Below are 19,904 nucleotides of genomic sequence, written 5' to 3'. Positions count from 1 at the left end.
TGGGAAGAAGGCAAGCCGGCAGAGGTGATGCTTTGGGCAATTTTCTGCTGGGAAACCTTGGGTCCTGCCATCCATGTGGATGTTACTTTGACGCGTACCTCCTACCTAAGCATTGTTGCAGACCATGTACAGCTTTTCATGGAAACGGTATTCCCTGGTGGCTCAGCTGAATAATGCGCCCTGCCACAAAGCAAAAATGGTTCAGGAATGATTTGAGGAGCACAACGAGTTTGAGGTGTTAACTTGGCCTCTAAATTCCCCAAATCTCAATCCGATCGAAATTTCTGTGGGATGTGCTGAACAAACAAGTCCGATCCATGGACGCCCAACCTCTCAACTTACATGACTTAAAGGATCTGCTGCTAACATCTTGGTGCCAGATACCACAGCACACCTTCAGGGGTCTAGTGGAGTTCATGCCTCGATGGGTCAGGCCTGTTTTGGCAGCAAAATGGGGACCGACACAATATTAGGTCATAATGTTATGCCTGATCAGTGTATTCTGTTTGAATATAAAACCTTTTTCATCTTTTGTTGTCATTTCATTGAAACTCTACAAAGAAATAAAAAAACATATGTATACATTATATGTATTTTTATTTTATTATTTATAACAATCAAATTTGTATATTACTTTTCTGGTTATTATTTCCTGTGTCTTACTAAGACAACGTCTTCTGTCTCTTTTTCAGTGGCATGCATTCTCAGTCCCTGAGCTGCAGAACTTCCTGATCATCCTGGAGAAGGAGGAGAAGGATCGCATGCGGCTGGTGGAGCAGCGCTACGCTGCCTACAGGGAGAGGTTGCTACAGGCTCTATGTCATGTCGAGGGCAAACCGGGCTAATGTAGGACACAGAATCTCCTTCACCCCACTGAGCCAACGCCGGGCCAGCCTGGAGGACCAGTAGCCCAACAGACAAACTCACAAAACCTCCACTCAGGACTTTGTACAAGCTCTCAGCATGGCTCTGTGACCTTTAACCCCCAAAGATGGGCGAAAGGATCGAGACATGACTCAGACGAAGAGGAGGTTGGAACTAAAGATTAATACTTCAAGAGTAATCCTTCTCTCTGGAAATGGCACACTGTTGAAAGCCCAGGAGTCCGTTTCTGGCAGTCATGCTTTTTGATATTCGAATGGGTTTCGTTTCGGTTTCTCTCGTTGTTTTTACATTGACCCCGTCCGTCTGTGTCTTTTTATATGCTGCTGCTATTGCTGCTACTGCAAGTGTTACTTAAAGCATGACTTTCCCTTTGGTCTCTCTGCTTGTGTCTACCGCATGTCCTCTATCAGGGAATATCTATATGAAAGAGGGAAGTAAAAAAAAAAAAGCACTTCCTGTCCAAAAGGAAGTAGGGAGACTTAAGTTATAGTAAATCCGATGCCTGCAAGATTTCAGAGGACAAATAGTTACCTTGTCCATATATCAAATTACAAAGTTCATAAACAATTATAACATGCTACTGTAAAAAAAAATTATAAATTATACTCTTTATACTGGAGATTTTCTTAATATAACTACAGTTGCACTGTATTAATGATAACATTTCACCTCACAGAGTCAAAATATCTCTTTCTATTTAAATGATCAAAATGGATGCGCATCTCTATGATAACGCGTGATAAAACCCACTGCATCTATACAAAAAAAAAAGTGTTGAACCTGCCCAGACGCAGATATTTTGAGCTCCTCGAGAAATGTGAAATGGCTGAATGGCCCCTCTTTCGTTCAGGTGTCCCATGATATCTTTTAGAAACACTCAGCACTGACAAATCAAGTGTGCCGCCAGTTCTTAATGTGCAGGGAGCATCGGTGGATGTGAGGATTGTGGTTATCCGGTAAGCGTTTCTGAATCACTTCAGCTTTAAGCACATAATACACAAGGTCACGTTAGATTAAAGGGCATCTCCTAGATCAGCGCTCTGAAAAGCTCTGTGGATCCAAACCACAAGGATCTCAATCTGTATTACACCAAAGTTCCCCATATTGTAATTACAAAGCTTTTGCGAGGCAATAGAGAGAGCTTCCTGCTAATGTAAAGTGCAGGAATGTCTGTGATTTGCACACCAGTCCATTGAGTGGTCAGCCAGTATGTAGTCAATATTATTTTATATAGGGGACATGAGATGGATTTAACAATTTCCCTTCTTTTTTTTGTGCTTTGATAATCTGCATTTCATGTTTGTTTTTTTATGTGCATACTTTGGTCTGAGAAATTATGGAGGTGCATGTGAATTGAATGCGTTTGTAACTCCGGGGGAATTTTATTATTTGTGAACAGCATTCTAAAGCACTGAAGCGGTATTCCATATTGGTCTGGGATAACTGTAAACCTTTCAATTTGATTTTCCAGGCACTGATAAATCATTTCTCTTCTCCCTTAAAAGCACATTTAAGTCACAATCTCTCAAAGAACCACGGGGTTATCGTTTTTTTACCTGTATGCTAGTAGAGATGGTACTTTAGACTCATACGTTTCCATTTGGATCACTGTGCCCATGTGCTCGGCCTGTATATTTTGATCTTGTATGGGTACACGTCCTGATGGACTGGAAGCATCACTTCCACCCTCAAGCAAGCGGCAGGGTCTCGTATGTCTGCTCAGGCAGCTTCTCCCTGAGAGCCATATTCCTGCTGGCAGTGCCTTTAGTTTCCGTGTAGCTTATCTTGACTGTGTACTGTACATATGCTCTAGATGTCTGGCCCTATAACTCCACGTTGAGAGATTTCACACACGTTCAGTGGCAGTAGCCAGGTGCTTTCAATGTCAGAGAGAGAGAAAGAGAGTGTGTGTGTGTGTGTGTGCGTGTGTGTGCTTGTGTGCGTTTGTTTAATTTATTTTTTGGCTCAGTGTGTGTAAACTTGAATATGTGGATAAATCAATACTATCGGGCAATCTTTTCTTTGTTGTTTCAGAGTATCAAATGTTTAAAATGTCTATAAAGCTGTAAATATACTCAAGAATTAAATAAAAGGTCACCCTTTCATGGCAATGAATTTGTCTTTTATTTACAATTCAATAAATGAGGTAACTATACCTTGGGTTATTAACAGTTCTGTAGTTTAAAGGTGCTGTGGAGTATTTATGTGTCATCAAGCCACCATTTTGCACAGCCATGTTTCTACAGTAGCCCTAAACGGACAAACTTCTCTATAAAGCGCTAGCTACTCTCTGCTCTCTCTCCGGAGACGACATTTATGTCCTGTGTCGGCCACCGTAGCTTCTATTAGCTATTATTTGTTAACATTAGCTAATGCACTGTGAAGTAACATGAACAAACAACGAACTAACATTAACAAAGATTAATGCTAATTGTTAGTTAATAGTACATTAACTAATCTTAACAAATGAGACCTTATTGTAAAATGTTAACTGTTTAAACTGGTTTTACTATAAATGTTTTACATAGAGTACTACAATAGTGGAAAATATGGCAATATTTTAATGCCAATATTACATTTTGCATCACAAAATACAACTGTTGCTGTCCTGTATTATGTGACTGATTTCATAATTTTATCCACAGAACATAAACTAGTTTTACGTCAGTATTCTAATGGTTGCACAAGCCATTCACAACCAGCAGAGGGAACCCTAATCATGTAGTTCAAATGCAAACACTGTTTGCTTCGCAAAAGATGTCCAAATATGATTTATAATTGAATGAAACCCTTGCTGTAGTTTAGATTTGTTAGATACACTGCACACTAACATATGTATTTATATGATACCGTGTAGCTAGCAGTACACACACAGCAAGGAAATGCACTATGTTGTCACAACTACTACAATGTGTCTAGAACAAATAAGAACAGCAAACATTAAACACCAGCGTCAAGGGTCAGATAGCGTACGTGTAATGCATTGTGCACGTCTGTTATTACAAGAAAAACAAGTTCTTTTAATTGTAAACTTAGTTTGAACTGGCTCCACACTTTAAATAAACACTCGGTAAAATCCGCCTACAGGTTCAACAGCATGCCCATACTTGGAAAAGTCTGGCAATATTTTAAGGACACCCAGAAACCTTTTAAGTCAGCAGTTGTGAGTGTCCATCATGATGTTAAGGTGGGCACACCCGTCCAGTCTGCAACTGAGAGGTCAACCTGAAAACAATGTCAATATGTCATCTGAAGACTCAAATATAGACAGGTCTCAGCTTCCCCTAAGACTGGTGGCTAAGAATAGCATACTATGGCCAGGGTCCTGTTGTAAGCACACCCAATTTAGCTTGACATGTCTCGCCATATCACCCCTATCACCCCTGCATGTGCTCTTCTGCCTGTGTGTTGATCTATAGCTGGGCTATAATGAGTTTGACAACAACACCAGACTTGCCAGGGCAATTTAAGATATGCAACACAGCTTAGGATAACACTATAGGATACTTTGTGTTTGGATATTTTCCATATTTATCTTGCAATAAATCTTGTACCGTTGTTTAGTAGATTGCCATTTTAGTTAATAGAGTGCTTTCTATTTTTGGCATGTGGACGTAACTTTAAACTTTTAAAGAAAATTAACGTAGCTTGAACGGTCACTATTCAATGATGACATCTTAATTTTTGCATACTGAATCACAGCTCGTCTTTCTTACATTTAAGGAATTGGTTTTCTAGTTATGATTGTATATGCAAAACCAATAGAAATGTGTACACTGCAAAAAAATGCTTTTCTTACTTAGTCTTTTTGTCTTGTTTTCAGTCCAAATATCTAAAAAATCCTACATTAAAAAGCATTTACTAGACAAGCAACAGTTTGTTTTGGGGGAAAATAACTCAAAATTAAGGAAATTTTTGCTTAAAATAAGCAAAAAAAATCTGACAATGGGGTAAGCAAATTAATCTTAATTCAAACAGAAAACAAGATTATTTTGCTTACCCCATTGGCAGATCATTTTGCTTATTTTAAGCAAAAACTTTTGAGTTATTTCCCCCCAAAACAAGACAAAAACCTTTGCTTGTCTAGTAAATGCTTCTTAATGTAAGATTTTTTAGATATTTGGACTGAAAACAAGACAAAAATCCTAAGTAAGAAAAGCATTTTTTGCAGAATCCATAATATATAATGAACATTTTACAAAATATCTGGTTAAATTATGCAAATAGTGAAATAAACAGCAAAACATTTATTTAATAATATCACACACTAATAAATGTTTTTTGCTTTTACATCTATACAAAACAGGCTACGGTTTAAAGGTGCAGTGTGTAGTGTTCATGTAGTATTTATTATCTATTGACAGAAATGCATTATAATATACATAACTACGTTTTCAGTGGTTTATAAATACCTTATACACCGTGGGTCCCCTTACAGTTAAGTCGCCATTTTGCGTCGCCATTTCTACAATAGCCCTAAACGGACAAACTGCTCTACAGAACGCTAGCTAGGCCCTGTCCCAAATGGCACACTTCATGTCGGTCTTGAGGACTTACAATAGCCGTTGCGTACACGTGCGTGTTAAGTCCATGAGACCGTAGGGTGTCCCGTTTGTCATTTTAGGTCTCAGAAGGGTGCTCACGAGCGCCCCCTTTGCGGTCTATATAAGCCCTCGATGCGCACTTCTGCCGAGCCCACACTGCTGCGGGTTATGCCGCGGATTTCTTCCCGGCAGTCAAAGCGGCATTACAACGTGAAAGTGTGGACTCAGAGGAAGACCGTGAGGGTTTAGGGTGCCATTTGGGACAGGGCCCTATTCTCTGCTGTCTCATACGATGACATATTTGTCCTGTGTCAGCCACCGTAGCTTATCTATGTGCTTCAAAAGGGAGGGGTGAGCGGTGGACGCAACCTCTGCACTAGATGCCGCTATAATTTACACAGTTGACTTAAAGGAACACTCCACCGTTTTTAGAAATAGGGCTTATTCAACATCTTTCCTACATTTAGATATGTGGGAAAATGCATTTTTGTCTCAGTGCATGCATTGTTTTAGTTTGGCAGGGTCACCGCTAGCTTAGCTTAGCATAATGAATGGAATCCTATGTTGCCAGCTAGCATGTCCCGAGTAAAATTGATCCAAAAAAAAAAAAAACCCCACCTAATTACTTCTTGTGGCCTGCGTATTCACAAAGAATACAAATAGCGATGCAGATTAAGACTAGGCGATTTCCTAGGCAGATATTGACATGGGACTATATTATGGGGAAGCACAGGCGAAGCACTGCTACTTGGGCACAGAGATATCACGCAACACATGAAATGTCCTCCGGCTATTGAGCGATCGCAACCGCAACCGTGCTATTGAGCACGCAGGCGTAGCTCCTCTTCTGAAAACTCTGGTTCATAGAGGTATGGTTCTGGATCTTGACTGTCTAAGAAGTAACCCTCTTCGTCTCTCACAAAATCAGCCATGTTCGTCGCCATTCATGTACTGTCTAAAAAACAGCCAGCTACAATTCACGCCGATATGTGGGCGGAAGTTGTGGGATTTCATGTGTTGCGTGATATCCCTGCACCCAAGTAGCAGTGCTTCGCCTGTGCTTCCCCATAATATAGTCCCAAGTCTTAATCTGCCTAGGAAATCGCCTAGTCTTAATCTGCATCGCTATTTGTATTCGTTGTGAATACGCAGGCCACAAGAAGTAATTAGGTGGGTTTTTTTTTTTATTTTTTTATCACTTTTACTCTGGACATGCTAGCTGGCAACAAAGGATTACATTCATTATGCTAAGCTAAGCTAGCGGTGACCCTGCCAAACTAAAACAATGCATGCACTGAGACAAAAATGCATTTGCCCACATATCTAAATGTAGGAAAGAAGTTGAATAAGCCCTATTTCTAAAAACGGTGGAGTGTTCCTTTAAAAAGAAATGGTTTTGAGTGAGAATTTTATTTAATGTATAGAATCTCCCCAATATTATTAATAAACCCTTTTCCTGTTTTACCCCATGGTCATTTAAAAATATATAATTATATAACCAAAGTCCTTGTAAAAAAATGTATGGTCTCTGATATGATTTTGTATATATTTAAGATTTTTTTTAAATAATTTTATCATTATATATACATATATATATATGCATATATATATATATATATATATATATATATATATATATATATATATATATATATATATATATATATATATATATATATATATATATGCATATATATATATATATATATATATATATATATATATATATATATATATATATATATATATATATATATATATATATATATATATATATATATATATATATATATATAAACAGTATATACATGCAAATATTCCTTAAATATATACACAAATTAATGTGTTTATGTATAAAACAAAGTACATACACATTATGTAAACACAAACTTATATGTTGGATGCGATTAATCACGATGAATCGTTTTGACAGAACTACTTGATTGTAATTCTACATTTAATTTCATCCTGTTGTTTTCTATGTCAGTCTAAAACATATGCCCATATATAAAACATAATTAAATTTCTACTTGTTGTGAGTTGTACATGCATGTACAAATCTTTGTATATTTTTTTGCATTATAATAATAATAATAATTTCCTTGTCATTCCTCGCTACAGAAATCACATGATCAAGATCATCATCTATTTTCAACTTGAAACGTTCCAGTTTCATTTTGTTAATGTTTTGATTTAAAGTCCCTCTACGGTAAACAGCCCCATTTTGGCTCAATAAGCACTTCCCTGTATCTCAGGTCGTTCAACCTTGATACTCGGGAAGTTTGAGCCAAAATGGCGTAATTTTGGCCGCGCCCCAGACAGTCTCCTCACACGCTCTGTTTGATGACGTCGAGCTGGGCGAAGCTGAAGACGCTCTTAGCAACAAGCTAAACCACACATCTATACGCGCACGAATACGGGACGGAAGGCGCATCCAAAAACACTCCGACGATTAACGAGACGCTTTGTTTGAGATTATGAGTTAATTTGGTCTTCTTGTTTTTATAATGAAAGCAAGTTAGACTTGTGCTATCCGGAAAAGAGGAAACACTAGCCTGAGCTTTAGCTGCCCGCTGGACCGTGTGCTCGGGCTGGGATGACTCTTCTGTTCAAATCAACAACACGATATTCAGGAGAGGGGAAGAGTGGAGGTGGTCGACATCAGTTGAATTTTTGGACTGGTTTAGGGAGACCGTTTGTGGTCACGGAAACGCATTCGTTTCCCCTGCAACTTTGAATCTTCATCAACATCGAGGATGACCGCTTCTCTCCAACCATTATTTGGTTTCTTCTGATGCATTTGTAAATTTATGCTCGTCTAGCTACAGGTTCGGACCTTTGTGTCTCTCTTCGTCGTGCTGAAAAATATAGATACCTCTATTACTTCTTCTCCATGCTTCTAATACAGGTGGTCAAACTGATAAGCCTCAAAAACAGCTTAAAGGGGATCATGCCTGAAGCCTGCAGCACTGTGAAGTCGTCTCTCTAGCCTCTCTGGACATCTAACAAGCTTCCTCTTCGGATATGAGACACTGTTGATATTTTGGTCGTCTCGCTAGAAAGACATTGCATTGTTGTTTTGGATGGATCTTGCTTCAGTGAAGATATTTTTCAGAGGAAAAATAAATATTTGATGTTGATTACACGCAACTATGATGATATTGAGCAGAAAACCAGATGGCCCCATAACTGCAGGTAAGTATATGCAAATGAAATGTAAAATCCTGCTCTGTAAGTTTGGTTCACTTGGCAAGTGTAGACTATTTTGAAGACAGCCAATTAATTGTTAAATGAATCCACTACCGGAGTTAACAATTCTTCGTTGATGTAATTCATTAAGCAAAAGTCACAAGCTTGCAAACACATCCTGTTTATTTCAGCTGTGAAAATGAACACTGAAAACAATGGCCCCTACAGGCAACATTATCTTCATATGATCAGTTTATTGAATTGACATCTCAGTAAGTGATAGTAAATGGGGTCTAAATGCTCAATAGGTTCATAGCATGTGAGTGTTTGTATAGTCAAATGCCAAAAAAGATTTTATTTGATCACGTTTAAACGCTTTAGTGCTCATTTCATCAACCATGTTGCAACACAGCCGACTGGAGTCATGGGTAGTTCAAACAAAAATTCAAATTGACATTGTCATTTACTCCCCCTCATGATGTTCCAGTGTTTTTTGTACAATGAAAGTCAATAGTGTCCAAAACAACTTTGTACTTTCTTTTGTATGTTCCACAAAAGAACTAAAGTCACGCACATTAAAATAAATTCTGTCATAATTTACCCACCCTCATTTTTGGATGAAATTATCCCTTGAGGCAAAAGTGGCCTAGGTCATTAAGAAGCTTTAATAACATAATCGGTCAGAGTTGTGGAAACTGCTGAAACTGAAATGAGTCATGAAGCCAGGTTTAATATGAAGCCACCTGCTGTGTAATGTGCTCAAGAAACTGTCTGACGCACCTGCAACTTGGTTACATACTTCCCTAAGGGGATTTGTGTTTCTCAGACGGGAACAGTGGGTCTCATTCACTAAACTCATTCACGAATTTGCGTGAAATCTGCATGAATGTTTTCACAAACAAATCATGATGCATCAATAACTTTCGTTCTAAAATGTATTGTAAATTTACGAAAAAATGTTGGAACAACTAAAACCATACACAACAGTCACGCACATGGTGTCCATATAAACATGTAAAGAGAAAATTTTAAACATAGATATAGGTCTTGTATAATAGCTCTGCATAAAGGTGCATATATGTACAGCTGGCTTATCAGAGTTCTGTAATGTTTGTATAAAGTGTTAATTGTGTTTGAACTTGGTTCGAGGATGTCACTCTTGGCATTGCTCGAGGATCTAGCTGTGCGTGCTCTTTGTCAAGAATCCGTCTGTAGAGAGCGTCATGTTTGCTGAGAGTGACGAAAGAAAAGATGGTACGGAATACCCTTATATGGACATGGCTTGGGTGTGTTTTATGTAAATTATTTACCTCAGGCACGCGGTTGCTCATTTAGAATACTCCAAATTCATCAACATTGTTTACGAACAAATGAATGTGCGCATCACGTGTTGTGAATTAGGTAGAACGTTTTCGTGAAAAGTTCAAATGTGCGTATAAATACGAATAGTGTACGCAATCTTATGTTTTTGTAATAGAAATGATGATTAAGCGACAAGTGTATTTATATTTTCCTTAACCCATTTTCATGTTTTCTCTACAGCTCGCCACGGGGACGGTCTGTATGATTCCTACATGCGCACCGATCACATTGTGAACCAGGACGCTGATGTGAATGGACAGAGTCCCTCTGGACTGCCCCCTCTCCCAAAACACACTGTAAGTCCTGACTTCCTGTTCCCCAGGCCAAGTGCCAGGACCTTCTTGGGCTCCTCTTTCATAGCATTCTTTCAGTGCGCCCTAGGTGAAAATGTTTCCCTTGTGCTCGCAGTTCTAAAGAAAATTAGTCAGTTCTAAAGTACTGTGAGCTTGAAAATCCGAACTACTATGAAGTCTAGCCAGTTTTTCAATCTCTGCTCCTCCAACTCTATGTTCAGATGGTTTTTCACCCCTGTGGTTCATTCTTAGTTGAGCACATGTTCTGCTGCCACTTGTGCATCTTGGAACGTTGCATATTTAGACAAGCCTTCCTCCCACATTCTGATAGTGGTACGAGTTCCATCTGCAGCACACCAAGTCTGTTTGTTGTGCCTCACAGCATGTGTATTGCACGAAAAGCCAGTGCTTTTAATCTTTTAATAAATAAAATATAACAATTAAATTTCCGTTTTTAATGGTGAGCAAATGCACTAAAACTATATCATGTGTTCAAACTGGACAGATTAAGCCTTTCAGTGAGGTCCATGTAGCTTACAGTATGATACGTCATCATGGGACCGGTGATGGTAAAGGATATGATAATCCGATAAGTCTCCACTGTACTATTATGTAATAAATAATTCTGTGATAAGACTAGATCACTCTTTCATGCTACTATACTGCACTTCTAAGATAATTAGTATTACCCTCTGCAAATAATTAACTAGTAATTTGTCTACTGTAAACGACTTTCTGGCATTTGGGGTATAAGCAATTGTATTAGTTCCCCGTAGTTCCACTCGTTCTTTTAGCTAGCTTCACACACAGCTGATTTAATTTAGGTCACATACTCCTTGTTGAGTCAACCAAGCTTTTTGTTGTTGTAATTGAACAGCTGATGCACTTGGCTAGTCTCTACAGTATCCTTCAGTTCCCAACACACTGGTTTCTATTTTTGTCTCACACCTTTGGAGCTGCCCTTCCACATCCCTTCCCCCTCCAAAACAATTTGCACAGTTTATTTGGCACTTTATAATTTTATCTAAGTGACCTAATTTTTGGTCCTTTGCTTTCTTCTTTTTACCTTTTTCTGTATGCAGAACCAAACAGGCTATAGCTTGGGCTTCACTATAAATCTTTGATAGTGGAATCTTAAATGCGAATGGGACTTGGAGCAGTCATGGTGCATTAAACATCCTGAATGTGAAAGATGGTTCCTCTGTTCCCCTTCACTCAGGAAAGCCAACTGTGACTGGCATGAACTACCGCTATTTATGACATGCTTATTTTGTAAGGCAAAAGTTCAATGCATATTTAATTATATAGTTAGGTCTAGTGGCAATTCCTCAACCATGGCGAGAATTCTTTCCGTTGTCCAGAAACTTTTATGGTGAAGTCATACACCCTTTCTAAAAGAATTTCCACATTGCTTGGTTTTCCCAGTCTACGGAAATGTAGTTGATTCTTTATATAAATTGCGTTACTGTGCTTTGCAATTGCATGATTTCAGGTCCCCTGTGAGTATGAAAGTAACATCCTGTTTCACCAGTTTTCCGTTCACGTTCCAGTCAGACGGCAGAGACCGTGTCTGGCATTCTCTGTCGCTGCAATTATCACTCATGCATCAAACCTCCCCACTGGTCCCATATCTTTCCCAGGGTTACTAGGTAGATGATCAATTCGGCACGTTTGTGCTATTGATTGTTTAACACTGGTCTGATAAAACCTCTGAGTTTCAGTACATTGATTTTACAGTTGCTGAAGCTATAAGAGGAAGCCTCCCTTTTATTGTGAACATCCCCTCAGCTGAAAATAGTGTTGGCTTTTTGTCTTCTAAAAGTTTTGACAAATTGTTGAAATATCTCTTTCCTTTTGAAGGGTGTCAACAAGCCTACAATGAAGGATCACCAAGCAATCCGAGGAGGTCAGATGAAGATGAAATATATTTACGAGGACACCTACAACCGCAAACTCAATGGTGTGAGCCAGCACAATGGCTCCAGCCAAGTACCAGTTAAGTCCCAACCTGCAGTCTCCAAAGAGAGAAGCGTGGACAGCAACAGCTCTGTAAAATCCTCTGAGAGCTTAACAAAAGTCACAAAGCTGGGCAGCACAATGAGCCCAGAACAAGCTATCAAGCAACACCGACAGCAACTGACTACCTTGGAGCAACAGGAGATCCACAGCTATCCTGAGATCTACTTCCTGGGACCAAATGCCAAGAAGAGGCCGGCAGTAGCAGGGGGCACTAACAACTGCGGTTATGACGACGACCAGGGAGGATACATCCACGTACCTCATGATCACCTTGCCTATCGCTACGAGTTCCTCAAGGTGATCGGCAAAGGTAGTTTTGGACAAGTGGCAAAGGTTTACGACCACAAGTTACAGCAGCACCTTGCCTTGAAGATGGTGCGTAATGAGAAGCGCTTCCATCGGCAAGCTGCTGAGGAGATCCGAATTCTGGAGCACCTGAAGAAGCAAGACAAGACGGGCAGCATGAACGTAGTTCACATGTTGGAGAATTTCACCTTCCGCAACCACATATGCATGACTTTTGAGCTGCTCAGCATGAACCTGTACGAGCTCATCAAACGCAACAAGTTCCAGGGTTTCAGTCTCCCGCTGGTACGCAAGTTTGCACACTCTATTCTCCAATGCCTGGAGGCTCTCCATCGCCATAAGATCATCCACTGTGACCTGAAACCAGAGAATATATTGTTGAAGCAGCAGGGCAGAAGTGGGATCAAGGTCATTGACTTTGGCTCCAGCTGTTTCGATCACCAGCGTGTCTACACGTACATCCAATCCCGCTTCTACCGTGCTCCTGAAGTCATCTTGGGATCGCGATATGGTATGCCTATAGACATGTGGAGCTTTGGTTGCATTCTGGCAGAGCTGCTTACGGGATACCCTCTGTTTCCTGGGGAAGATGAAGGTGACCAGCTGGCCTGCATGATGGAGCTTCTGGGTATACCACCTCAGAAACTGCTGGAACAAGCCAAGCGTGCCAAGAACTTCATCAGCTCCAAAGGCCACCCGCGCTACTGCACGGTCAGCACACTTAGCAACGGCACCGTAGTCCTCAACGGGAGTCGGTCTCGCAGAGGAAAATTGCGAAGTCCCCCAGGAAGCAAGGAGTGGGTGACGGCCCTCAAAGGCTGTGATGACCCCACATTCATTGACTTTCTGAAGAAGTGTTTGGATTGGGACCCTAGTACTCGAATGACACCAGTTCAGGCTTTAAGGCATCCCTGGCTCTACAAGAGACTGCCCAAGCCTGCACCCGGTGGCGAGAAATCCATGGTGCCCAAACGGATCCCAGAGCACAGCACCTCTTTCCCTACTATCATCTCCAAGGTACCCCCGGTCATAGGCTCAACCAACAACAAACTGCGGACCACCATGATGGGTGACTCCACTGGAAGTATACCCTTTCGCACAGTGCTGCCGAAGCTTGTTTCATAGAGATTCCTTAGCTTTTCAGGGATAAAGACATATTTGTAGCAGTTTTAGAAGTGAATTTCTTTCTTTGTTTGGTTGGTTTCTTTTCTAAATGAGTGTCAAAGCTCACCGTTTCGATTTTTAATGAAGTGTAGCAAGCAAAAACTATTTTATACAACTATACTGTGTTTTTATCAAATGGCCTTCAGAGTGTGAAATTCAAAGTTGACATCAGGGCTGTTTTTTACACCTTGGTCTTGAATCCAGTGCTGTTGATTGAGGTGGGTGAAATTTGAACGCTGTTGCTCGCTCCTTATCCTGTCTTTTCTGAAGTTTACACTACTTCTGCTTGGACAAATGTACAACTTTTACATCTCAAAGGGCTGTTTTGTGTATATGTGTGAATCTTAGTATACTTTTTAAGGGCTTAGAGTGAATTTGCAGTTTTAGGTCAAGCATCTGGCTCTAATCTTCAGTTAAAACTTAATGTCTGTTTGGTGTTCTAAAGCCCATGTTATCTTGATCTAATTTAGATCAGCACATTTCTCATTTTGTTCTATTTTAACAGTATCCTCCCTAGTCACTTGCATCCCAGTGAGAGGTCAAACTCTCAGCCATTTCTTTCCACAACTGTTGATTTTTTTTTTTTTAAGCTGTTGCTTTTGGATATGTTAACCTAGATGTAAGCGAGTTTGTAAGTGGTGGAGTAACGCCGGTCACAATGTTGTCTGATGGCCATGCCCATTCCTGGGAGGTATTGGGAAAGACTTTTTCACAGGTGTTGTAGGAGCGTGTTTTTATCAGTGCTATTTTGAAAGATATTGGTCAGGTTTCAATCGAAGGCAACAGGCAGTATCACGTGTATGCCTGTAAACAGCAGTATGTATTTCCCTGAAGCTGATTGTGGGGGAAGGGAATTGCATGCTGGCAGTATTTTCAATAACACTGTGCTGTTTGCACTCAGTGATGATAGATACCAACTTCATAAACATGTTCAAATTACGAGATAACAAAAGGTTGATGACATGCATTCTTTTTTCCTTATTAGCCTCACGCTGGTCCAGCAGTTTATATAGCGTTTCATTTTTGTTTTGTTTGCAACTACAGCAACTATTCTTATTCATATGTGTGAGAGAAGAATAAATAACACGACTAAAGAGACAGTGCAGGCCAGGGTATTTCCCATCCCCCACAGCTCAGCATTAGGACACGTGCGGTTCATTTCAGTGGCTCTGGATGATTGTGTAGTCTGGAATATCTCTTTATAGTGACCTATTTTGTTCCCTTTCCACTCTTGGGTTTACAGGAGAATCCTGTTCTTTATACAGTAGAGCACGCAGCACGTTCACCCCCCCCCCCCACAATGGCACTGCTCAGTGTCTGCACTTTGAGTATTTGTCCATGTGAACCCACTGTTAGGACAAACAATATATGCATTCGGTTGTTCTGAAGGTCGTTGACTGATCTAATGTAAGCATGTTTATTGACACTGCCTCACTCTTTCTAGCTGTGAATTGAGCACTGAATGCTTCGAAGCTAATTGTTTTAAGGTAAGACACTAATCTGCTAAAGGACTGTGAAAATGAACGGTGCTTAACCCATTGGCCCTTTAAGTTTGTAAAGCATCAGTTTGCTACCTGGACCAAGGCAAGAGGAATCCAGGCAAGTAGTCGCGAAAGTCCCCTTAATTGGAAAAACAACATGTCTTTTCACACCTCTTTCTCAGGTTTTAACACTCTTTTAGGGTTTAATGGACATTTTATATATGATTCCACACATTTAGCGGGTGTAAAGATGATTTAGCATTTAATAAAATAAAAAAAGAGATGTTTGGTGCTCAAATTAAGACTATAAACCCCAGGCCTCTATAGTGTCTCTGTCCAATCATAATCCTTTTTGAGTTCATATGTGGTCTCCCTCAAATTTTGGGTTTCTTTTTGGAATACATCAGGGAAAAGTATCCTTGCGAAAATGGTTTAGTGTTTTTCTACCTCTTACTTGTGAAATCCATCTTTTATGCTCTAAAGAGATCTCACCACACCAATAACAGCATCCCGCCCCACATCTTTCTACTTTGCTTCGGCATTTCTGTCTTGTTTGTCATCATGAATTTTTCACCAAAGCACCCGTTCACATGGCTGTCTCTCTGTGGTTCTTCTCAGTGCGTGAACCCTTGGTTCGGGGGACTCTATAGTCTTGTGCCTTTAACTGAACACACTTGACTAAATAATGAAGGCTCAGCACGGGACGACTAATGTTTCTCTTCCAGCTTTACTGGTCAGGTTTTTGTATTGCTTTTATCTCACCCTTTTATAGAGTTTTTACTTGTTTTAAAGAGAAGTGAAAGAGGTAATGATGTAATTGTCCTTCAATAACCTTTGTCTGTTGACTGTTGGCCATGTGGTTCAAAGCATGATAATCACAGAACGCATGAAAATAAGTGATAAAGTGAAACCCGAGTAAATGAAAAGTTTTAAATAATGAGAACGTGTGTAAGTAACCAAATGAGCTTGTATTAGTTTCTTTTTCTAAAAAAGAGAAATAAAAAAATTACCATTGTTTTGTTTGAGAATTGTCATTTATTGACCCTTTTGTTGGTAAATGTTCTATCCCCTTGAAGTTGGCATGAAAAGAACATTCTTTGTAAATCCATGTCATAGATCTTATTGTGAATAATTCATCCATGTGTGTATATATTTTTTTTTAATACAGTAATCTGTTACTCTCAGATTTGTCATTAATATGGGAAAATGTCACGTTTCAGCATGTCTTGGCACGTTTAACTTCCAATTTAAAATGACTGAAGGAGAACAATAAGGTTCAAGTGCTATTCCATTTATTCAACAAACCATCAGGCCACACCTATGAAATACAATATTTTATGCAGGAATGTGCACTAAAACATAACTGGAATTTGCATACTTAAGTTATGATTCATTACACAAGTGGGCACAACTTCTAGAAATCATAATTGCTCTTTCTGTGGATGTTCTAACCGTCTTGAAGAGAGTATTCAAGCGGTGGTTTGTGCCTCTTGTAATTTTAATACACTTAAAGTCAGACCTGAGCCTGGTCCCATTTCAATTTATGATGTTCATAAACAACAGATCACCTTATAGCCTGGGTAAACAGATGGGCGCATCACATAGGTTTCTGACTGCATGTCTGAACAGTACATGCACAGAACGTGAAATCAAATCAGTGAAAAGTAGACAAGCAGCTCTTGAATACTAATCTAGTTCATGTGGAATTGGTTATACTGTTTTCAATAGCTCTAAGACTGCTAATGTTTTGTCTTGTCCTCTCATTCACTTTTTCATTCTTCTAAATCTACAGTTATAGATCCAAATTGCAGTATTGGCTTGGTTGAATGTTCACACTTGAAAGTCCCAGACACAAGAGTACCTCATTAGGGCAAAAAGATGTGAGAACAGTCACAGGAGGTCTGGAGATAGTCAAAATTCTATACCGTTTCTCCATAAGAAAACACATGAATGTGTCTTTGTTAGACTGTGATCTCTAGCCTCCCTGAAACTCCCCTGAAGGCAGCAGCAGAGAAGGCAAACCGGTCGGTTGGTGTATTTGCGTATGATGAGGTCATACACTTGCCACAATATTTACATGTTAGAAGCGGATGTGTCCTATGAAGGAACAACATGAAAACGTATGTAATCCCTTTTTTATGTATCAACATCCAAATAAGTAATGATATAAAATGGGAAGTTGGTGATTCCAATTAAAGGTGAACTATGTAAGATTTTTGCAGTAAAATATCCAAAAACCACTAGGCCAGTGTTATATATTTTTTTCAGTTGAGTACTTATAATATCCCAAATGTTTCCAACTATTTGTAAATCGTGAGAAATTGCTATTTTAACCAAGGAACCGGGATGTGTGAGCTATGCGTTTGAGGAAGTCGCCTGTCGATTGCGTCATATCTGCGTTACCCTCGGTTTCCGGTTTTATTTAGCAGAAACGCTGTAGTGTCATAGCAGCCGCCGAGCGAACATCATAACTTCCTTTTCAACACACTCCGATATATCTAATACGATAAACAGAGTTGCGTTACCTCATACTCATGACTGGAAAAGAGGAAGTGGCGCCGGCGACCGTGTCATAATAAAAGTCCCGCCGGCGACTATGCCATAATAACAGTCCCGCTCTTCAATCACTCCTGCGGCCTTGCTCAGCTCCACAACACTCGGCCCTGCTCTGCTTCATACTACAGTAATGTTAATAATCGCATCCATGAACATGATTTCTGCCTGAGTCCTATTCTGACTCTTTTCCACCGGCTGTGAGGTGAAGACCACATGTCCCAAGATTCTGCGCTCAAACGTGGCGTCATCAAACTACGCCTTTGTTTTGAACAGGCGACCTCTAGTGGACGTAAAAGTTACATAGTGTAGCTTTAATAAAAAATATCCAAATCAATTCGATCACTGCTGTCCTAGCTGGTGTAGGTGTCAAGACTCAAGACCAAAAATATGGAATATATTTCTCAAAACACTTGACATTAGGAATTTAAGATGACAAAAGTACTTAATTGAATTCACCCTTCTCCTTTACCTTCCACTCAATTCTGAATGAGTTTTAAAACATGCTGTTTGCTCTACCCCCGAATGCGGAAATGTCTTTTGTTGTTTATCCATTGAAATGAAACCAAATAACTTTTCATTTCAGCTTATGCTATGTTCAGTTAAGAGGCTTAAGCTAGCCTGCATTCACAGTGAAAGTTGTTCTAATATTTAGCAACCATTAGTTGGTTTATTTGTCTTCAGGTAACAATGCAAATGTTTAACAAATAGCTTTCAGGGTATGCATAGTGTACAGAGATGTGTCCCATTTTACATACATCTGCCATTTTGTAGGAAAATGAGTGATAGAAATGTGTTCACGCTAAAACAAATCAATGAGATATTGCCTGGATGATGTTTTCATCTCAAGAGCTAAAGCTAACAAAAAGTGCTAAAGCTAACAACAACACATGCTGTGTATGATTGATTTCTCTGCTGGAAAACCGTGAATGCTTAAAAAAAACAAATAAAACCTTTGTGTTATATTTGAGATGATACAACCCTTTGAAATTGTATATATCCTAGTATATAGTTTATACGACATCAATGAATTCAGTCACGCAACGTGCTTATGGGATTAATCAGAGCAGGTGTGTGACTGTCTGAGGCAAGTCATGACCATCTCTTCACCAGTCTTTAACATGTCCAAACAGGCTCAGAACAACAGTGCGTCAAGGTAGCCACTTGTATCTCATTAATCTCATCGAGATTTTGGGATGACATGGTTGATTTAGCCTCACAAAACTGTCCTGCTAGAGGAGAGCAGATTAAGTCAATCTCATTAGGGATCCAACACACTGAACGTATGACCCATATGGACTCATCAGTGGCCAGGCACAGTGCGGATGGTCCAAGTAGTCGCATCATCCCTCCCTTCACCCTTTGTGTCAGGGACAGTCTTCCAAGCTGAGGGTTTTACGAAGACTTAGTCCTGCGGCCATATGGAGCCTTCATGGGGGATTGTAGGCCAGCCGCTGTGATGAGTGTGTGACCGTTCATTAATGTTACAAAGGCGTATGATGAGGAAATGCATTCAAACTTTCAAAAGACACTTAAACTGATCTGTGTGCTTTTTGTGAGGGAAACAAGTGTATCATTTTTCAAGAACATTTTGAGCAGGAAAACATTTTGGACTTTTCAATTGTAACCGTAAGTGAGTGTTTTGGAATGCTCTACATAAGCATTTTAAAGCACTTTGAACTGATTTATGTACAAGCAACATGAACACACACTAGATTTTGAGAAAGAAAAAAGTATTCAGGCACTACAATGGTTGTGACATGACATCATGCTCTGTGGCGTCTTTTTTAACTCTCCCCGCCATTGACGGAAATTTCCATCATTTGTGAGACGGCGCTTCCCCGTTATTAAAGGTGCACTATGTAATTTTTTGTAGTAAAATATCCAAAAACCATTAGGCCAGTGTTATGTATTTTGTTCAGTTGAGTACTTACAATATCCCAAACGTTTCCAACTATTTGTAAATCGTAAGAAATTGCTATTTTAACCAAGGAACCAGGACGTGTGAGGGAGCCGCCTGTCAATTGCATCATATCTGCGTTACCCTCGGTGTCGGTTTTATTTTGCAGAAACTCTTTACTCTTACTGCAGTGTGCAACAAGTGTCAT

At 39.7% G+C, this 19,904-nt stretch overlaps 2 protein-coding genes across 2 annotated transcripts in view; both read left to right on the top strand.

Annotated features, from left to right (window-relative positions):
* rassf5 (Ras association domain family member 5) overlaps positions 1-2,994 on the top strand; it is a 49,829-nt gene extending 46,835 nt beyond the window's left edge. Inside the window, exon 6 of the mRNA XM_079844613.1 lies at positions 693-2,994. Coding sequence (XP_079700739.1) covers positions 693-845 — 153 coding nt within the window. The 3' untranslated portion in view covers positions 846-2,994. The remainder of the gene's footprint in view (positions 1-692) is intronic.
* Positions 2,995-7,758: 4,764 nt separating this feature from the next.
* dyrk3 (dual specificity tyrosine phosphorylation regulated kinase 3) lies at positions 7,759-16,258 on the top strand. Its single transcript, XM_079844361.1, has 3 exons — positions 7,759-8,624; positions 10,161-10,276; positions 12,134-16,258. The coding sequence occupies exons 1-3, from the start codon at positions 8,582-8,584 to the stop codon at positions 13,721-13,723; spliced, it is 1,749 nt and encodes a 582-aa protein (XP_079700487.1). The 5' UTR covers positions 7,759-8,581; the 3' UTR covers positions 13,724-16,258.
* The last annotated feature ends 3,646 nt before the right edge of the window (positions 16,259-19,904 follow it).

Source organism: Gobio gobio (genome assembly GCF_949357685.1).
Source record: "Gobio gobio genome assembly, chromosome: 19".
Taxonomy (NCBI): domain Eukaryota; kingdom Metazoa; phylum Chordata; class Actinopteri; order Cypriniformes; family Gobionidae; genus Gobio; species Gobio gobio.
The sequence above is the reverse complement of the archived record's forward strand: the minus strand, read 5'-3'. Positions and strand labels throughout refer to the sequence as shown.